This window comes from Aplidium turbinatum, chromosome 4 (genome assembly GCF_918807975.1).
Source record: "Aplidium turbinatum chromosome 4, kaAplTurb1.1, whole genome shotgun sequence".
NCBI classification, from domain to species: Eukaryota; Metazoa; Chordata; class Ascidiacea; order Aplousobranchia; family Polyclinidae; genus Aplidium; species Aplidium turbinatum.
Window position 1 is genome coordinate 30,065,459 of NC_137475.1, and position 20,870 is coordinate 30,086,328.

At 36.6% G+C, this 20,870-nt stretch overlaps 2 protein-coding genes across 2 annotated transcripts in view; one reads left to right on the forward strand and one right to left on the reverse strand.

The window, feature by feature from the left end:
- Positions 1-18,670, forward strand: part of LOC145769051 (transient receptor potential cation channel subfamily A member 1-like) — a 44,738-nt gene extending 26,068 nt beyond the window's left edge. Inside the window, exon 24 of the mRNA XM_082580647.1 lies at positions 18,463-18,670. Within this exon, the coding sequence (XP_082436773.1) occupies positions 18,463-18,670 (208 nt within the window). The remainder of the gene's footprint in view (positions 1-18,462) is intronic.
- On the reverse strand, positions 1,689-17,931 carry LOC145768258 (uncharacterized). Its single transcript, XM_082579740.1, has 7 exons — positions 16,585-17,931; positions 13,796-13,977; positions 13,529-13,601; positions 8,240-9,006; positions 5,998-6,228; positions 4,630-4,801; positions 1,689-2,918 (listed from the first exon to the last, which is right to left on the reverse strand). The coding sequence occupies exons 1-7, from the start codon at positions 17,929-17,931 to the stop codon at positions 2,316-2,318; spliced, it is 3,375 nt and encodes a 1,124-aa protein (XP_082435866.1). The 3' UTR covers positions 1,689-2,315.
- Positions 18,671-20,870: the final 2,200 nt, after the last annotated feature.

Sequence of the window (20,870 nt, forward strand, 5' to 3'; positions counted from 1 at the left end):
ATACTAACTGGTGTTCTTGGTGAAAAGGTTTTGGCAAGAAAAATTCTGTGCAGTACTTTGTAAACAAATGTAAGGCCTCCGTGTTTGAATAAGTTAATTACAAACTATTCCCCTGGCTCAACTCTCAAATTTGTTTTTATGTAAAATCGTAATTATAAAAGCAAACCTTTACACCATTATATTATATTTGTTAAACTTCAAAAGCAAAACTTTTTATTTTTCTTCAACTTCAAGTTACTTTGCTTTTAACTTTATGTTATCTGCCCATTGCACCAACTTACCATAACACTCCAATTTTACTTCTTTTGAACAAATCATTCTACACACGACGTCAAAGTAACCTTCGTCATCAATTCATTGGTAAGATGTCGAAGAGCAAAATGGTGTCACTGGATTTGTATGTTGATGTTTTCAGCAAAGAGAGTTTTTATGTCAGTACAAACCAAGGATGCCAGCGCTAGGTTTTTCCACCTAGATCTAGGTTTTTTTGACCACATCTGGGTTTTAAGTTTTTTTTTTCAAATTTGGGTAAATCTAGGTTTTTTGGTTTGTAACTTTTCTTTGTAACGTTTGATTCAAAAAGTTGCTGAATGCTGATACAGCTCAACATAAAATTCTAAAAGTAGCACAAACATGATGACTTTCAGGTCATCAGCAGCATATTGGAGCAGTGGGAAGCGCTGGTTTTGTATTTTCAGTCTCAATGTAAGACTGACAAGGTTGATGTGCAAAACGGATTCATGATGCACTTGTTAATCGTGGAACAAAGCATATGCTCGTTTTTTGCAATATGTTTTTAAAAAAGTACGTAAATAATGTCAACCTGGAATTCCATTGTGAGCATTTTCGTCTGCACAAGTTGTATTTTATGGTTTCTACAGAATATAGAAATATTTTGAGTCTCTTCATTAGAGAAGATTACATCATGGACAGAAAATTAGGAGAAATAGATCCAAGAAATGCTGACAATCATAGGAACATGTCAGTTGTGTAGTGTGTACCTTGGTAAATGAACAATGGCCTTGTTGGAACAGGAACCCCATTTTAGTATATAGTTATACGCCATAATAACTACCAACATATTTACATAAGCATGTATATTTGTATACTAGCCTAATTAATATAACATGTGTTAGCCTACTATTTACAGCTTTCTGGGGCTTCTGTGTAATGATATAGAGTGGTGTTAAAAGCACATGCATGTACTTTTAACCGCTTTACTACATCTATTCTGGACCTGGGTTTTTTTTATCTCATCTGGGTTTTTTTGAACACACGATCTAGGTTTATTGGAAATTTGTCGCTGGCATCTCTGGTACAAACACGTCGATTGTCTTTTGAAACATTGCCAATCTTGTGTACTCATGATTGATAAATTTTATTTTGTGTTTTCAAATAATTTAATCTCCGCAAATGCCCCAATGCCGATCGATATCTAAACGAACTATCTCAAACGCTTCAAAGTTGAGGATGGTGTACTGCGTCACACGCTAAAAATACCTTTTCATAAAAATGTACTTCTACACTTTTTTATTGTCCCTTCCCCACATTTCAAGAACCACCCTGCACTATCTCGTACGTTGTTTAATTTTTTAATCTTTGAACATAAACGTTTTTATGGATAATCAGGTGCTTCGTGTCGTAACTTGTACTTGAAGAATATGTGACCTTTCACGATGCAAGGCTAGTTTAATGTTAGCGGTAATTTTTCGCTTCAACACTCAATGGAATAACTCCGCTACATGATGCATAGTAAATTTAAATTAAGAAGAACAGAATAGATTGTCCCAAATGTCCCAATGCTACGGTAAAATATGTGATTCAACAGCCAAGTTTTTCGACAAATAGCTAGTTGTCTGTGAGTACGAGCGATTGTTGCCCGATACCCAAAAAGTTTAACACAACACCAAAGACTGTGATGGTTTAACAAACAGCAATATGTTAGGCCTAATGTGCTGAGTAGGTTGCAGAGTAGGCTACGTTAAATGCCCAGATCAGATGTATGTTATCAATTGCTGCGTTCGGACGTTGCAGATCGGTTGTTGCAGTGTTTCTAAATAGGGTTCTGAGAAGCTCTACGCAAAAAACAACTGTTCTCTAAAAGAAGAGAAATAAGAGCCGGTAAGGGCCCTTAAGGAAATTTAAATAAGAACCTTTAAATAAGAGCCTTTACTGCAATTTTACCGGCTATACAAATCATGTTGTCAAAACTTTTCGTAAAAGCGAATAAATTATTTCAAAAGCAAGATAAACATTGTTCAACAATTTCTTGTTTGTTACTTTACTATTTACAGTTGAAAATTAAAAACAGGTTTTCAAAGAATTCTTTTTTTAAATCTAACTTTGGATAACAATGACGAAAAGAGGTTCTTTGCGGAGAGACGAAATTCTGTGCTTCTGTAGCTATAAATAAGACAATTTACAAACGAGTTTGAAAACAAAATCCTGGAAGAAATGTAAGAAAATGCGTTCCAGGCTGCTTTTGCGACAGGATTAAAATGTGGTGACGAATCTTCAAGAGCTAAGGACAATCCAGTGATGATGACAACGATACAAGGGACTATAGCAATGGTAAAGGCACATACAATCACTCGAACAGTTTGTGCAAGTTTTACTTCAATCGGAACACGTTTAGTTTTTGTTTTGTTTTCTTGGTTGGTTTCACTGACTATATTGGAAGACGTGATTGGTGAATTAATGGATGTAGCCATAAAGATCGTCTGAGAGGCACTTTCAAGTCCTTTTATCGTAGCTGAATATTGAGCGACAGCTGATAAAGTGGGAAGTGGCTTTTTTATTATTTTAGCTTTTGCAAGGCTCTTATCGATTCGTTTCTTGATGCAAATATACATTCCAATGTTGACGATCCAGACACACAGCAGGGCACCTCCCAAGCAAACGACATAAGCCATGTAAAACTAAACAACAAGAAAATGGTTAATTGTAGCCCACGTAAAAACGTGCACTAAATGCTCAAAGAAAAGCCTACAATCATGGACTGCAAAATGATCTTTTTCATATATTCTGTTCGGATAAATTCTCACATATTTAAAACATGACAAAAATATTGCAGTATAATTCTTCCAGGCCCCTGCTATGTTACGGCAAGTGAATTTTTTTGCTTTGATGGTCGGAAACAGTAAAATCTTCTATCTACAGGGTGTCTCAAAAAAATGTACACAAAAGTATATCAGTGACACAGATAAACCAATCAATATTTTCAGACTTTTTCTGCTGGACCATGCAGCTGAAGCATGTAAGTTTTTTTCCCAATGCACAGTTGTTGGTTCAGTCTTTCCATTTGGACATTTTAACCTTTTACTTTTTTACACCACATGATCAATGTAACCTCCTCGTTTCCCAATGACAGCCTGCATCCTTGCTGCTACATTGTTCATCACACTTGGGAATGTTTCCACTGGAATGTTCTGCATTTCTCGTCGAATAATTGCCTTAAGTTGTTTGATTGCCTTAAGGGATTCGAATAAATACGGTCCTTCAAGAAGCCCCAGAGAAAGAAATCTGGAGGCGTCAAATCTGGTGAATAGGAAGGCCATTCAGTGTCTTCATGCAGAGAGATCAGACGTCCAGGAAACTTCGTTCGCAGGAATTCTCGTGTAGCTCTTGCTGTGTGTGGTGGAGCTCCATCTTGTTGAAACCACTGTGTCGTCATTCGAATCTCGTTGTTCCGTCTCCGAGCTTGCCGACGTAACTCTGGAAGGTAGAATTCCTGAATCATTTGACGATACTTGTCCTGGTTCACTGTGGCTGTTCTGTCATCGTCTTCCTCTAAAAAGTAAGGTCCAATGATACCGTACCAGCCAATTGCTGCCCACATTGTCACCTTGAGTACAGATCTAGGACTTTTATCTATCACTTCATCGCCTGTATTCTCTGTCCCCCAGTATCGAAAGTTCTGTGTGTTCACTTTTCCCGAAAGATGAGCATGTCATTCATCTGACATGTAAAGTTTCCTAAGAAACAAATCATCTGTCTCCAATTTTCCTGAAAACCACCTAGCAAATTCAAGTCTCTTTGCCTTTTATTGGGGTGTTAGTTCGCTTTGTGACTGAATTTTGTAGGGAAAGACATGCAAGTCAGCCCTTAGGATGCGTTGCACAAAACAACGATGAATGTCAGTTTCTGCAGAGAGACGGCGAATGGATTTTCGTGGGCTCCGCGCAACGGAGTGCCTTACAGCATCCACATGTTCCACTGAACGAGCATTTCTTCTTCTACTACTGTGTCCTTTGTTCAAATTACACACAGTCCCCACCGTGGAAAGTTTAGCAACTGTTCTGCTAATTATTCTTCGATTTGGTGCAGCTGCTGTGTTGAAAAATCCACGATATCTTCGTTGGACCTGGACCACTGATTTCGTTTGGTGCCAAAACTCAATGATTTTTGTTCTTTGAATAAGGGTTAACTGCGGCATTTTCCTAACTTTTAATCTATCGCAACACAAACTTTAGGCTTTTTGAAATGAGAAAAACAATGTTATTTCCCAGAAAAAAATGTTTTTAGAACTCTTTTTTCAAATTACTTTTGTGTACTTTTTTTGAGACACCCTATATAAGTCTACTGCACTACTTTTGTCAAACACAAAGTTTTTTTCTAAATTGCTTTTACCTGATGTGCTAAAATCACTCCCAGAGCTGTTTTGTGATAAGAAATGTTGGTTATGAATAGCGGGCAGAGCGCTAGTAATAAACCGAACAGCCAGACGAAGATTATGAATAAGATGCTGAGCTTCTTCATCGGATGTTGCTTGTACTTGAATGGTCGAGAAATTGCATAAAATCTAAATAAAATATAAAAGTTCAAGGTGGTGCATTATAAATTTGTGTATTATAGTCTAACTCTAATCGTATTGTATACTGGTTGCTTAAAATACGTACAAAAAGCAAGGCTAGGCTTGAAGAGCTAACATATGAAAAGATAAAGCTTTGGTAGAGAGTTTGCTTTGTTGAACCATAGAGAAATAAAACATAGTAACTTTAGCGGGTTTAGCATACTTTATTTCACACAAAATATAACATAATTAAATAAAATAAACTCAAACGTTTTCGACACGTACGTGTGTCCTCATCAGGAATTAAATCTGCAATACATAAAATGAAAAATCGTAAGATAAATTTGACTATGCACTGTAACTGTAACGACACTCTGGACTGAAAGCACAAACTGAACAAATGATACGAGAATGATTGCGAGTAAATTATGCGGTGGGAAACAGTAAAGTTGTAAAAACAAAAGTAAAGTTGTAGAAACAGTAAAGTTGTAAAAACAGTAAAGTTGTAAAACAGTAAAGTTGTAAACAGTTACGGCTGAAATAGGGAGGCTATTGATTTTTCAAAATTTTCAAAGGGGGCCACGGTGTAAAAAAGGTTGGGAACCCCTGGTGTAAACGAATGATAATATTCGTTTTCAATTTCATTTTTTCGTCACTGGGGACTTGAGTGTTTTCTAGTGTCATTTTAAACAAAAGTTGCGGAAGAAGTAGCTGTAGCGGGTAGCGCGCTACTTTTGTAAATTGGTAGCGGTTAGCGGTAGCGCGCACTATTTTGGTCCAAGTAGCGGTAGCGGGTAGCGCGCTACTTTAAAAGTAGCGGGTGCCCACCTCTGCTTATAACTACCTGTTTACACTTCGTTTGTAAAACGAACGAACTCTAACTTGATTACCGGTACTTAAAAGGTCGACTGTGCTTTGGTACATATATATTTCTTTATTGTTGTTACTGCAGATCGGCTGGAGAAAAAATATTTAGACTTGTCGCTTTTCTTGATCATTGACAATAAAATGAGGTTATTTTAAAAAAATTGCATAATTGACCGTTATAGTTCATTAACCGATGTAAAAATCATCCAAACGCAATAATTGTATGATGTCAGCGCATGCTCAATTTTGGTTGAACACGTTTCATATTGCTCGATATGAGGTCGATTTCAATCCCGCAGTCTTCACAAACATCATTAAAAATTAATTAGTCGCAATACCTGTCCAGTGAGATTGCTACCAGCGTAAAGACAGACGCAGATAAAGAAAGAACTGTGATACATCCAAATCCGTCAATATAGGACTGATGGTAGAAATCCTCTTGAATGACACCGTATCCATCTTCATTGAAGACATGCTTCCCAAAATAGGTTGTGTAAGTTGTGTTCATGGAGCCAGCCATGACCAAACTAATCATGAGGTCAGCAAACGCCAAAGACAGTTTATAAAGCCTGCAAATCGAGATATGTTGTGAAAACAGTTAAAATTCCTATGCTTTTCCTAAAAATGGAGTTTAGATATAGCCTATGCTGGAGAGGGAAAAGTTTAAATGGACAGGAGGACAACGAAGCCAATCTTCGAGTCGACCTTCCAACATGACATTCAGCACTTTGTCAAGACTCGATTGCGTGTCCACAATAGGTGTCGAACCGAGCTCTCCTTGACTGACGGTCAGATACGTTTATTACAGCAATGCTGCAACGTTGAAGGTTAACTAATACTAATTATAGAAAAAGCGAACTGTTCTTTCAAAGTTTAAGGGTTATATAGTAATTTACAACATGGCAATCCTTTACGTCAAGATTAATTTGTATAAAAGTCATTTAGAAGGGATGCTGCTAGCTTCAGTATTATTGTGATGTTTTCTATTAAAAATTCACTTCCTTGAGGTCTATGATAAAGTTACGTACATTTCAATAAGGTCGAAGCGTCTTGACAATATTTTTAAAATAAAAAAGACAATTTAGTTGCATGGAAAAGTTGTTTTCTGTAAAAGCTAAAAGGTGCTCTTATCAGCCATACTGTACGGAAACGCCTCAGGCAAACGAATTGCTTTTAGGTAATCATAACGATGGTTGTTTATTTATTGAACGTTATGACTAACGAAAGCAGTATTGGTTTTATAGATTTGTTGTAGTAGTCGTTGTAGACCTATTTTGTAATCAAAATTTTGTTTTGCCACTGCAGGTTGTAGGCGACAGTGTTACACAATATAATATATGTATAAAAAGGTAAAAAAGGTAAATTGCTTGCCGTAATGCATTTAAAAATGTAAACGTGGTTGAAGTATAATCCCTCAAATTTTTTTTATTTTAGTACACGAAGGTAGGTTTTGAAAGTGATTTGGCGTCTTCCGAAGCATTGTTGAAATCAAAACTATTTAAAAAAAGATCAAAAATTACTGGACGTTACACTGCACATCCTCCACATTCAACGTTAACTATCATGGCACGCCACTTCCTGTAAAAACAGGTTTAGGAGCGCGGTTTTTAAATCGACTTGTGGAAAGGCAAGACTTTGATGTAAACGGTTGTCAAGTCTAAACGCTATTCGTGAAATACATAACACTTTGTGACATAATGCTTCGAAGAAATCTAGTTTATGATTAGGCTAAACGTTTCATGACAAGTTTATGCACACAATCTTTTCTGATCAACAGATTTTTCAGCAATTTTACAGTACCTAAGCAACTTATAAAATGACTCAGAACTATATTCTTTTCCAAAATCCTACTATAATGATTTCTTTTAAAAAAAATTCACGTTGATAACGGTAATGATTAGTTCTAATTAACACTTTCTAAAGTGCATCGTAGCAAAGGTCATGAAACTAGCTACAAACGAAATTAAACTACTTTGTATATGTGTAGCCTGCCGTTATTCATTTTGTAATTGAATAATATGAATTTGGAAATCAAACTTTTTTTTTGGCGAAATTTCATTTGTTCTGTTGAGCAATTGCTTTCACTGCTGAAGTTTCAAAAATCGTCTACTGGTGATGAACTTCGTGATAAATTTCACAAAACTATAAAGCTATCAAGAAAACAAAATCATTTTTCTTCACAAGATCAATCACTGGGCCATTTTCATATGTGTCTTATTATTCCAAGCATGTTTCCCTTTATGCATGAAATTTTTCATCGTGCTCTCAACTGTAAGAATGTCGAGACACGCAAGAAAATTTAGCATTGGGAATAAATTATTTTGTGACATTTGACCAACTGGAGATAACTTATTTTGGGCTTGTGGAGGCCTACGTATTTCCATTGGGGAATATATCAATTATATTGTTTAAATTTATGCTTGGTTGCAATAGTCAATTCTTTAAATGAATTACAAATATATAAGTTAAGATAATTTGTACGCAAACATTCGTTTTAGCTTTAAAATGTTACTATTAGGAACCAAAGTAAAAAATGTCAATCAGTAGTAAATAACTTCAAATTCCAGTGATTAAACTTACCCATGAGCACTCCTGGATTTCAACCGACAAAGTACAATTATGATTGTCACATTTGCAACGACGATTGCTAATAGTATAAGTGAGTCTACAACAAATGTCGAGTAAAGAGCCCACTTGTATGATGGCGCTAAGCAAGCAGCACTGGCTGTCGCATTGCCATCTGTGCTGTAACTTTTAACACTAAACCCACATGCCACAGGAAGCGAAAAGGGCACAGCGCTAATAAACCACTCGGTAAATCGTGGATAGATTATATTTTCTTGAGTATTGGAAAGATTTCGGTTTACGCTTGCTTTTGCTTTGTAGTAGTGCCCAATGTACTGACAGGCTTTGTAGGTCAACCACCTTTCATCAGACGAAACCCCTTCACCATAGATCTTATATAATCCAGCTTGCTTGTTTATTATTGATAGCAGATTGGAATTATCTTCATAATAAAGTTTGAGGTTATTGCAAAAGTTTGTATATGCAAAGCTTGGAGTAAAATCTTGGTCTGTTTCATTGGAAGTCATGTTGTTCCCACAAACACGAAAGTAAACCATACGGTAGTACACAGTGAAGTCGTAACTTCTTGCATTGCATTCTTCAGCAAATTGCGATGTGTTTTGAAACGAGTGATTCTTTTTCTGTTCAATGTCGTATAACTGATCCAAATAGATAAGCACCGATCGTTTTCTTACATTTATACGTGGGTTGTTTGCAAGTACAGCAACAAAATCTGCTGTAAGCAGAAACAACAGCAACAGTAAACCTAATCTAAACATAGTCTGCAAATCAACAATTTCATTTTTTTGCTACATTGATCGATCTATTTTATGAGACTAAATTGAGCTTCGTGATAGTTTCTTGTAGTTTGACTTTATAACTACTTTTTCAAACATTCTAAGACACGACAAACAGCTGGAATACTTTAACGAATATGTTTTTGGTTGAATCTAAGGCCTCGGGCAGAGAACTAATTTTCATCTTAAATTCAAACATAACTGTTGCCTGACCTTTAGACTTTATGTTTTTTATAAACGATTTTACAATATTTATTACCCAACTTTAATAAGCAATGGTCCAAATGGCATTTATGAAACCTATTGAAAAGTAGCCTATATTCATTTTTATGTGTAGCCTAGCTTTCTTGTGCTAATTTTATTTTGAGATCTTAAAAACAATCATGCTTTTATTTAACTGCCTAATCTGCAACAAACACAAGCATATCATAGCTTACATTTCTAAAGCTAGAAACAACGTGATCTATGAATTGACTTCTACATAGATGGGCTGACGAAGTTTACAGTAGACAAAACTATCTTTTGGTACTAGACTAGTGTTCTTCTCAGGTGCCGCAAAGGCACAAACATAATCTCACCCTTAAACAATTATCTAATCTGATAAGCATATCGCATTTAGTGTGATAGTTATTGTCATGTGATATTTATTTTTCTGCGTGCTTTTGCTAAAGAACATTGTATTCGTTGCAATCTTTCATAAACTATATCTTTAATTCAACTCCGTCAAAGGCAAAGCGAATCTCAGAGTAACGAACGTTGTTCCTTTGCCGAACAACTTTAGAACATTCATACTTTATGATCTGGCATATTAGTAGGCTACATACCTCAAATTTATCACAAAGAACTGCACATTAAATTGGAGTAGGCCTATGACATTACTGTTAGTTTTTTCATCACTTTCTTTTGTTAATGACAACTCTTCAGACGCAACCAAGCAAGTAAAAACAAAATTACAGTTTTCATGACTTTATCAAAGTTTCTTGTTGACCTTTTTTCTTTCGTTTATTTTTTCAAACTTTTTCTGTCAGTGCAGACAACTTTATTAGCCAGAAGGTAAAGGATCATAGCTCGCAGAGTATATTGCCAATGTTGCCAGACTATTATTAACACATGCATATGACTTTAAGCTTTTTGATTGAAATTTTCATTACAAGTTGATTAAAAGTACAGCTCATAAATCTTGTCATTGCCCCACTTTTTAATCATTTGACGTAAATTTGTTTTTCTCCGTTCCAAATACAAATGTAACTACTTCAAATATATTTGACTTATGTTCATAAGTTTACACGTACAGACCCAGCGATCGCGTAACCGCGCTAATATCGCAGTGGTCATTTGGCCAGCACTACTTCGGCTTCTTGTTCATCGATGACTGAATTAAACTAAAGTCCTTTTTTTTCGCGATATCACTTTGTCGTGAATTGTCATAATTAAAGTTACTATTAACTTGGGAGTTTAAATCGAAAAATTACGTAGTTTTCATTGTACCATTTTGTTTGACACAGTTAAGTCTTCATCACAAAGTTTAAGTATTTTTATTGTAAAGGAAACCATAGCATATACAATATAAACTGTTCGCCAAAATGTTTGATATTGCACTAAAAATATGACTCAATCCACAGGTTAAAAGCTATATGTAAGTGTATTTCGTACTCTTTTGTTTATACAAGGCTGTAGTGCACCTGCACTTGCATAATCAGTTGAACGTACAAGTTCAAACTTATTTCAAAAATCAGTCTGCAGTGCACAGTTATTCATATGTTTTCAACGGCATACACTGTATAACAAGACATCAACATGTTTACATCGAATCATTTATTATTTTCTACGTTTTCCAAGTTCTAGATCCCAGCTTGTTTTGTTTCAATTTCATAGAGAAGTTGTTCTGAAACTTTTTTTTTTTTGATGGAGTACCACTTGAGTGTTCTACAAGACCATTGCATAACCTTAGTTTAAGAAAAACTGATTCGATTAAACAAAAAATATAGCCTACAATGAAATAGCAGCGAAGAACACAACACGGATTAATGAAATTGCCTAGTGTAATTTATTTAACTTTAAGCAATTATATTTATATATTTAACTTTAAGCAACGTCTAATTTGATGCACAACATGCATAGGCTGTTCAATCGGTTTTGGGAAAATGTGTTTTGGTGCGTTCCGGTCTGCAACTGAATTTTGTTTCCTTTAAAAGTATCAACACATCCAAAATGTCTAGAGAAATGTCTTTGTTGTACAACTTGTTTAATTTTGTTTTACATGCCCGTAACTGCACATCGGAGAAACGATGAAATTTCCATACAACGTCAAACTTATCGACGATATGTTTGAGTTTGTTGATACCATTGTCGTGCGATTTGTAAACTATACCAACAGCTAGCGAATTCTGTGCAACATACGGTCGAATACATTTCGTTGGAATCATTCAGCTGATGAAGCGGAGTCATTGAAGTAATTTGCATAATGCACAAAAGCACAAGTTTAAAACTGCTCAAGTCGGCTACTTTAGCACTGACTCAGTTCCGATCTAGCCCTTGGTTCCAAGTTGCAGCATTTAAGTAAGGTCTTTAGAGATTCAACTACAAAAGGCCAATGAAAAACAATGGGTTTGGTCGCACCATATACCTTGATTACCATGTCAAAAGAGAATTCCTTTGCAGAAATAATAGGACAGCTTTGTAGTGTCCCATCTGCCTGGACTACAACTGAAAATGACATAAGCTTTCAGTCGATCAATTACTTCAAAAATGATATGACGTCTGGACAACACTTAGCGCTACGAACTTCAACTATATTTAAGCAACGACATTCATAAGCAGAAAATAGGCAGAAAGGGTTGACTTCCTTTAATCTTGCTTCGATATTTTTCACCTTTCCAGACATGTTGAATCGCAGTTCTTAAAGTCAAAGTTCAGTTGGCCATGAAAAAATACTAGGCCTGTCACATCACGAGGATTGAGTAATAACTAGGGCCATTTAAAGTCATTAAAGTCATATTTTTTTCTATGCATCAGTAAGTCGTGAAATCAAATTTAACGCAAAAACCGCATCCCTATGAGGTATATTAAAAAAGTTATGAAGTCATATAAAGTCATATTTTCCTGGTTAGGTCATATATCAGCTTTTTAAGTTATATAGTCATATTTTTGAGTTATAAAGTCATACCGTTGTATACTTTAAATAAAAAATACCAATTTAAGCGGTGAAGCAATTAAGCACTAAGAAAGTAAGGCAATTTCTGATTGAACGAAGGCAAACTGTAGGATTAGCCTACATAACACTTACAGTCACAGACCTATATTTTATGAGGTCACACATTGAGGCCAACTTAATACTCAAAATGGAAAGTTGTACGTACACCATCAAAGAGGCCCATGCTGATCTAAATGCCCTTGATTTCGGAAAAGATCCGCTTGAGCTCAAAAATTACATTAAGAAGCGATTAGACAAAAACGATGTGAAACAAATTATGGAGCTACAAAGACAAGACATTTCACCAGCGCTTTATGCAAAACTGCAGAAGTGTCAACCCACGTCAGCGTCTGTGGAGCGCTCATTTTCCTTACTAAAGTCATTTTTACATCCAAATCGTAACTTTAAAGACTCTATTATTCCACACTACATGAAACTGTACTACAACAGTGGTTTAAAATAAAAATGGATGTGTATTACTGTTATGTTGCGTATGTTTTACTCTTTAGTTCCGTGAGTGACGTTGTTCGTATGTAAAAATAAACGATTTTTACATAAAGTCATATAAAGTCATATTTTCCAAAAAATAAAGTCATATTATTGATTTTTTAAGGTCATATAAAAATGGCCCTAGTAATAACCGATTTTAGATTAATAGAGTTTGGTTCGCTTGCAAATACATTATTGAAATAACGCAAATATTTAAAAATAACTGAACACAAACAGCGAAGATTCCACGCAGTGTGCATAAAATAACCTGAGTAACCGCATTGTCGATTGACCTTGATTTTTAAAACGTATTAATATAACTCCGTTTTTGAAGATTTATTATAATAAATTAAATACCAAATTTGATCATGAAATGGCCAAAATCGCGTTGGGCTACGTATTAAAGTAGAACGCATGCGCAAACGTAACATGCTTTCGTCAATTGGTGTGTTGTGACGTTTAAAAGAGTTCGGCTATCAAACTTCAACAAACGTTCTTTAGTCGTTTGGTCTTTAGAAATGCTTGCCGAGAAATCTGCTTTCATCGCATACATTCCGATGGTAATAGCATTCGGACTTTGGCTGTACATGCTTATGCGCATTGACCTTTTACAATCTCAACAGACAAGCTGCAGCTATAGCGAGCTATTTCTGAAAATAGCTTTGTTGTTTGTAATTGACACTGCTTTGGATTATAATTATACTTCTTTGACGCTTGTATAGTGCGGTTCAAGGTGGCGCACCTGTCATTACGTTACTAGGCATGTCAGAGGTTTTTTGTTTTATCACGTTAAATCATTGGAATGCAAACATATGGGAAACTTACAACCGTTTGACGTATTTGCTGATTGCCAGAGGAAACGTTTGCAAGTACTGCTTCAAACATCTTCGAATTCCACCTAAGGAATAAATTTAATCTATTTTATGTCCGTCACAATAATTTTTAACTTATTTTTCAAAACAACAAACACTTTTATTTGATTTGTAAGTCTGTCCTGATAGCTCAACCATAAAAAACAGACTCTAGTCTGTATGCAAACCCCAAAATAGCGAGATTCAGAACAATTGTTTACTTTTCGGCGATTTGGCCTACGAGTAAAGAGCCTCTTCAAGAACGATTCTCCATTCAGCGACATCCACTATGGATGATAAAATTTTCAGAAGGCACTGCATCAACTTCACACTGTCATCCTCGGTGACTGGGATTGTATCAGTTTGTTCAATATTTTGCAAATAAGCGAATTCAATAAAAGCAAATTGCAAAATGCTTTCCGTCTGAGAATGAATAGTCCTACATTGAACTATGCTTTCCAAAAAAATACATTTTGGTTGGTATGAAGTATAACCTATTCAGATTTTGTAAGACTGCTGGAAAGTTTTAGTGGACAATTCTAGAGCAATTTTTTATGGTCGAACACAGGTGAGCATAGAGAAAACTTTGTGGAGCACTATATGGTTTCAACAACGTAACATTTGCAAACAAAACGAACAATGTAAAAGTTGAGGTCAAAAAAAAAGTTGTTGGGAAAGTCTGGGATACTTATTGTCCCCAAATAATTTTGAAAAATTTAACCTTATTTTTGTCGTTTTTTTGTCCATTTTTAGGCTCTATTATGTTTTTTGATCAGCAGGCACACTTAGTATTTGTTCAAATTTATCAAGTTAAAAATGGATTTCCATAAAATTTTGAGTTACAAGTTTTGGTGTAAACTGTTTAAGTTCTTCAAAACAATTTCGAAAATCCGTCAGATGTGTTTCCACTAGAGATGCAGCAAACCCAAAATTTTTATCCGCACACAGCACTACACCCCAATTTATCTGGAACTTTGACACTGCACCGCACACCGCAAATTACAAAAATTAAAAAAAACATTTTAACGCGTTATTTTTTAGAAAGTCAATTGTGGCAAAAAACACCCATAGCATTTATAACTGGTAACCTATCAGTACAGTTGTGCACTAATTGACTAGGCTAACCAGATCATATTGTCTTATCACTATCAGCAATGCATCTAAGTTCTAAGACATCATGCTTTTTCAAATATAATGTTCCTGGATCCAGTATCAGGACTTTTGAACACTTTTTGTAAGCAATAATGCAATTTTAATGTCTTGTATGAACTACACACTACACAGACAGACAAGACCTCAAGAGTAAAACTTATAGCCTGAACTCACTGGGCTAACTGTTATAGTAACTAATGCGGTAGTTGCGCTAGGCCTATAGCTTGGTAACTGGGAGCTGAGCTTATCAGCTAGGCCAGTGGTTCTCAACCGCCGGTCCGTGTAATTTTTTTGTCGGTCCGCAGAAGATCTTACTTTCTGCAAAGCTTATTTTAATGTGGAGTCATAGCAATATTGTAAAATTGTGATCGCACTGTGAAACATGCACAGCTGTAAAGTTGACATATCTCCACGTAAAATTGTTTGATAATAAAGGTGAACTTTTTGATGACCTAATTCTATGCCGATGATAATGTTTTTGTGACAAATTGCGTGTAGTTTTCAAAAAGTTTTGAAACACAGAAATACATAACCAAATGGGGAATTTTGTCCTTGATTTAAAAAAAATTCAAAGTCGTTGGAGATGAAAATTTGGAATTTGATAAGTTTGAAGTTTTGGGATAAAGTCAAGCCTTGCAATTTAAATTTGCCGGAACTGGAGTTTGAGAAAGCAAAGATCTTGTTTTTCAAAGACTATGCGGAAAATAGCGCTTCGGAATGGAATGAAGACAAGCCGATTTGCTGTGGAAAATGCTGGTGAAATGGAGTGGTGAAAAAAGTAAAAAGAGGTGCTGAGCATGTCAGTCAACACTTGAAAGAGTTGGCTAACAATTTTGACGATCATTTTGCGTAACATGAAGATCCTCGACATGGAAACTTTTGGATAAACAATCCATGCATCGATGATGTCAACACATGCGACCTTAATCTTCATGAAAAAGAAAGTCTGATTGAATTACAATATGTTGTGCTTCTACTTTGCAGTCCAGATTCGAAAAACATCATTGTCACACTTCTGGAGTAATTGTTTCAACTAGCTATTTAGAAACGACAATTAATTCTTTTTCATCTCTAGCTTTAAAATAGCAAAGAAGCAAAGCAAAGAAATCGCCTGGATGCCGAAACAGAGCTACGTGTTTTAGAAACTTCTTTGATATCTCGTAAGCTACTGGCAGCGCAACAGTAGCAAATTTCCCACTGATATTGATTTTGTATGCAAATGGATTGACATTTTTCTGTTTGAGTTGATTTGACTGCCATTTTATTCCAATTTTTGTCCTCAATACAAATCATATGCTAAAACCTTGCATTACGGTGCGCAACGACAACTTTGGTTAACAAAACGTTACAAATATTTATTCTATTCACTACGATCTTTGGTTGCCGGTCCGCAAACATTTTTTTTAAATTTTGCCGGTCCCCCACTGTTAAAAGGTTGAGAACCACTGACCTAGGCTATTAACCAAAAACACTCGTACAGCTTCCCTCTCAAGTCAGCCCCAAAAACCCTGTTAACTGCAAACCATTTGCGTAGCTTTCCAGCTTAGGGTTTCCGTTAAAGGAAAAATAAACTGATCCGTGTTTCCAATTTAAATTTGAAGTTTCATAACTCGTCGTCGTCGTCGTCGTCGTTCGTATGAAGCAGAAAGTTTGTGGTCAGCCGAATGGAAGGACTTGGAGCCAACTTTTCGTCAAGTCATCTAGTGTACGGAGGCCTGTTATTCCATTGGGAGGGGAATAGATGGGACACCCAAAGATGATGTGGTTAGCTGTTTGCTCCGTCGCACCGCACTGACAAGCAGCAGAGTCCCTTATGCCCCAGCGTGTCAAGCAAGCATTGAAGCGGCCAACTCCCGTTCTTATTCGGTTCAGTGTCACCCACTCCCTTCTCTGAAGCTCAGAACCAAGTGGGAGTGAAGAGGCAGGAGAGACATCAAATAGAACGAGGCAAGACTTTATTTTTGGCACAGTGCTCAATTCCTCGGACCAGGCATCTGACGTGCTGAAATCAGCGAGCTGGAGTTTTGCAGCATGCCTTACAAAAGGGCGCCGTGATGGTAGGCGTTGTATGATTGGGACATTGAGAGTGGATACGCAATCGTGTAGTATGTGGTTCGGATCAGCACAGGCTTTATTTACCAACGAAGACACCATCGCTTCTCTGCGTACATTAGCGGGTAGGATACCTGACAGCACTGGAAGGTATTGCTGTGGTGTTGGTTTTAAGCATCCAGTAATAATGCGCATTGTCTCGTTCAGGCAGGCGTCTAATTTTTTGGTGTGCTTGCTGCGACACCATGCCGGAGCTGCGTATTCCGCGGCACTGTAGGCAAGCGCCAGGCCACCTATGCGGAGAGTAGATGGTTTTGCCCCCCATGTTGTGCCGGCCAAGCACCTCAAAAGTCCATTGCGTGCAGTTACTTTTGCACGCAGGCCTTGGATGTGCTGCTTGTACGTCAGTTGCCTATCCAGTTTCACCCCGAGATAAGTTGGTTGACTCTTGAACGGTAACTGACAACCATTGACTTCGACCTTCAATTTCCTGTCGACTTGGTGATTATTGAGATGAAAAGTACTGACGGTAGTCTTTGTAGCACTGAGTTGCAGTCTCCACGTATTCAAGTATTCCGAAATTATTTTCATATCTGACTCCAATGAGTGCTCTACATTGGACCAGAGTCTATTAGTGGTTAGTAGGGCTAAATCGTCGGCATAACCATATTGCTTTGACTTGGTGCAGGGGAGGCCGCTGATGTAAATATTGAATAGCAGTGGTGCCAAGGTTGATCCTTGAGGCACGCCGTTTTTCAAAGAGCGAGGTCGACTTCTCTGTCCATCACTGGTGTGAACTGTGAAGCGTCTATTAGAGATCATCTCCAGAATGAACCGAATTGTGTGGCGGCTAGGGATAAAACGAAGAAGCTTGAGAGTCAGTCCACGATGCCATACCGTATCATAGGCCGCAGTTAGGTCAACCAGTACCAGGCCAGCTTTCTCTCGATGTTCGAATGCATCTTCAATGTCGTCAGTGAGTTTCACAACTTGATCAACTGTAGATCGTCCATGACGGAAACCAGCTTGTTCCTTCGGTAGTTGAGGTTCAATGATAGGTTCAAGACGTAAAAGAAGCAGTCGTTCTAGGAGTTTAAATGGGACACAAAGGAGAGATATTGGTCTATAGCTCTTGGTGTCATCGGCAGGCTTTTTTGGTTTGAGAATAGCCATCACTGAAGCTGATGGCTATTCTCAAAACTCAGTTTCATAACTGATATTTCTTGAAAGATTACGTGGCAAGCGGCGCGGCTTTGTCATTTCAACCTTCCACGCGGCGAAAAAGTCAAAAGCTGCCGCGTACGCGGCTCGGCTTGCATCACTAGTCTCCACCTTCACCAATTGTGTACGAAGCAGATTTCACCTCACACCGCGTTTAACACTGAAAAACGTCAAGTTAATTGTTAAGTAGTTGAGTGAGCAATGTGTTTACTTGAAATATTGCATTATTTGCTATAGGTTTTTGAGAGGCATATAAAAAAAAAATTCTTAAAATCTTCTATCTACTACTGAAACCCTGCGTGCCAAATAGCGCCAGTTAGGTTAATAAAAATGAAATTAAGCGAGGGAAACAAACAAAAAATCCAGAAAATGTGAAAAACTACATGCTTTTTTTCGATTTTGGCGTGCACATGACCAAGTGCTCTCTTGAATTCGCCACTGATCGAACAAACTTCTCAGATTGATGTACTTGTACTTTAACAGAATGAAACAGATGCAAACGTCATTGGACAAACAGCACGATCTTCTGAAGTTAATTGTTCAGAAAATGGAGATTAGTTCCGAAGCTGACAATCAAGATGAAGGAAGCGCAACCCCTAAAGAATTACGAAATAGGTCGACGATGTCTTTTCTTCCTAGTGCTGGAAGAAGTAAACTATTGGCTATTAAAGCATTCCAATCAGAAAAATGAGTCTTTATTCAAGACGAGATTTCAACAAGTCTTCAATTAAATGGAGAGAGTTTTGTTGAAAAAGAAGTGCAGATGCCATGACAACAAGACAAAAAAAAAACTTTACAAAACATACTCTCAGGGTAACATTTATTATTATCAGTGTTTATTTTAAATCAACACTATTTCGAACAAGATAGATTTGCCTGTTATGGGCACAGCCGTTGGCAGAAACCTTTTTTCATGGCGTACGCTACAACATATTTCTCTCAACGTTTAGATAAATATATAATAGTCATTGTGAAGTATCAATGTATCACTGCCATATTGGGAGTCTAAGTATATTACACAACGTTTGAACCACTTTACACAACGTTTGCAAACTTTATTTTAAAAAAATTGGTTTACTTGAAATTTGCATTTAAGCGTCGCTTTATGTCAAAACCTAGAAGCAAGACTTGCGTAAAGATTATTATTTTGAGAACTCAACTTTAGGAAAATAGCCAGGAGGAAATAGGCTACCAGTTGTATCCTTTTGTGAAAAGGCAGCATGTCGCGGTGGTGTTACAAAGGCTGCGATGAAGGTAGTGTTTGAAACATAGCCTAATTAACGGGCATGTTGAAAAACGCTTCCCGAAGAAATCGTTCATGTTCCACCAACATTTACGTCCTTACATCACTATTCGGCCACACATTCCAGTTTGTAAATCATTGAGCAATGCTGTTATTTGAGAGACGCGTTTAGTAATAATTTTCCAAGACGACTAGAAGATGTAATTTTGGATGACGACTCATATATTCGACACTACGTTATTTGCATGTAAGCTTACAGCATATGTAAAACTAGAAAGGTTTATGTATTGAAACACCTGTCTTAAAAGTGTACATAGTTTTTTTAAAAGTGCAGTTGCACACATTGCAGACTATCGTTTGTCAGCAAAATCGTAGCCTAAATGACACAATGTAATACATCAACAAAACAAACTCATTACTTTTCCCTTACTCAATGAAGAAAGGAATTTGTTCCCATAAAAATAGAGACCAACCACAAAATATCAAAAAGTGGCAAATGGAAGTCAGAGATCTCGCACAACTTAATTAGGCCTACATTGCAAGCAACACTGCTGGTGAAAACCTTTTGCTTTCTTATGTTGTAAATTTCTATTTTGTTGTGTTAGGATACTTGCGAGTACAATCACATTTATGAAACGCTCATTGTGAACTACTTGCAGCCTACAGTTTTCTTTGATTTCGATGCATGTATTGTGCTACTTTCATGTTTTTGTTACAAAATTTAGGTTAGGTTATGTTTCATCTTTCGACATTTAATCACCCTATACTTCATCGTACCACGTTTAATCATGCGTCATTTGATCAGAAGTATCCTATATTTCATCACTTCGACAGTTAATCACTTCTTGAATAAAAGTTAACTAACCAGTTGGGTTAACTATTAAATCCATGACAAAAGCAAGCTTAATTCTAAAATCTTGAATGCCACCGTCGTTGAAATACGTTGTTACTTCACGTGCCATCACAATGTCTTGAACCAGAATGTTGTCTTTTTTAAATCTTTGATACTTCATTTAAGTCTAAATTTGTTCGATTGTGGTGGCTTTTTATAGTTTACTGAGTGATAACCGTAGCAGTCAAAACTTAAAAGTTGATTGTTTATCGAGGTGATTAAACAAAGTACGATAATAAATGGACTGATAAATGATAAAAAGTTGGAATGATAAAATGTAGCGATGATGAAGTGTTGAGATGTTGAGCCACGGTGCCACCAAAACTTAATGTAGGCCTAGTATTGTATTGTATTGTGGTCGAAAACTCTAGATATGTTACTATCGTTTCTCGTTTGAATAGTTTTTGCACTTAAAAATTTACTTTGAATCCCGAAGTGTGGCATATATACATTTGCTATTTTTTGTGAATTTTCTTACAATAAGTTTATGTATACTAACTAGCCTATACTGTAATTTAGTTTTGAAATTCATGATTGGCTTGTTCATCATCATTACTGAATGGGAAGTTTCATAACTAAAGTGGAAACTACATTGGTAGGCATATAGCTGGCGAAATGAAAGCGTTCGCTGTACAACAGTTGTGGTCACTCAATTTTGTGATGATGGAAAAGTAGTTTCCTTTTTGGTCAAGTAAGGTAGGTTAAATTAGCCACTCAGCCTGCCACAAAACACAAATGTGTAAAATCAAGCTCGCG

Coding starts and splice junctions, on each gene's coding strand:
- LOC145768258 (XM_082579740.1), bottom strand. CDS start 17,931: ATGGCTATTCTCAAACCAAAAAAGCCTGCCGATGACACCAAGAGCTAT. Junction 13,602..13,795: donor CTTGAAGAGGCTCTTTACTC/GTAGGCCAAATC, acceptor TTTATTCCTTAG/GTGGAATTCGAAGATGTTTG. Junction 9,007..13,528: donor AGCAAATACGTCAAACGGTT/GTAAGTTTCCCA, acceptor GTTGATTTGCAG/ACTATGTTTAGATTAGGTTT.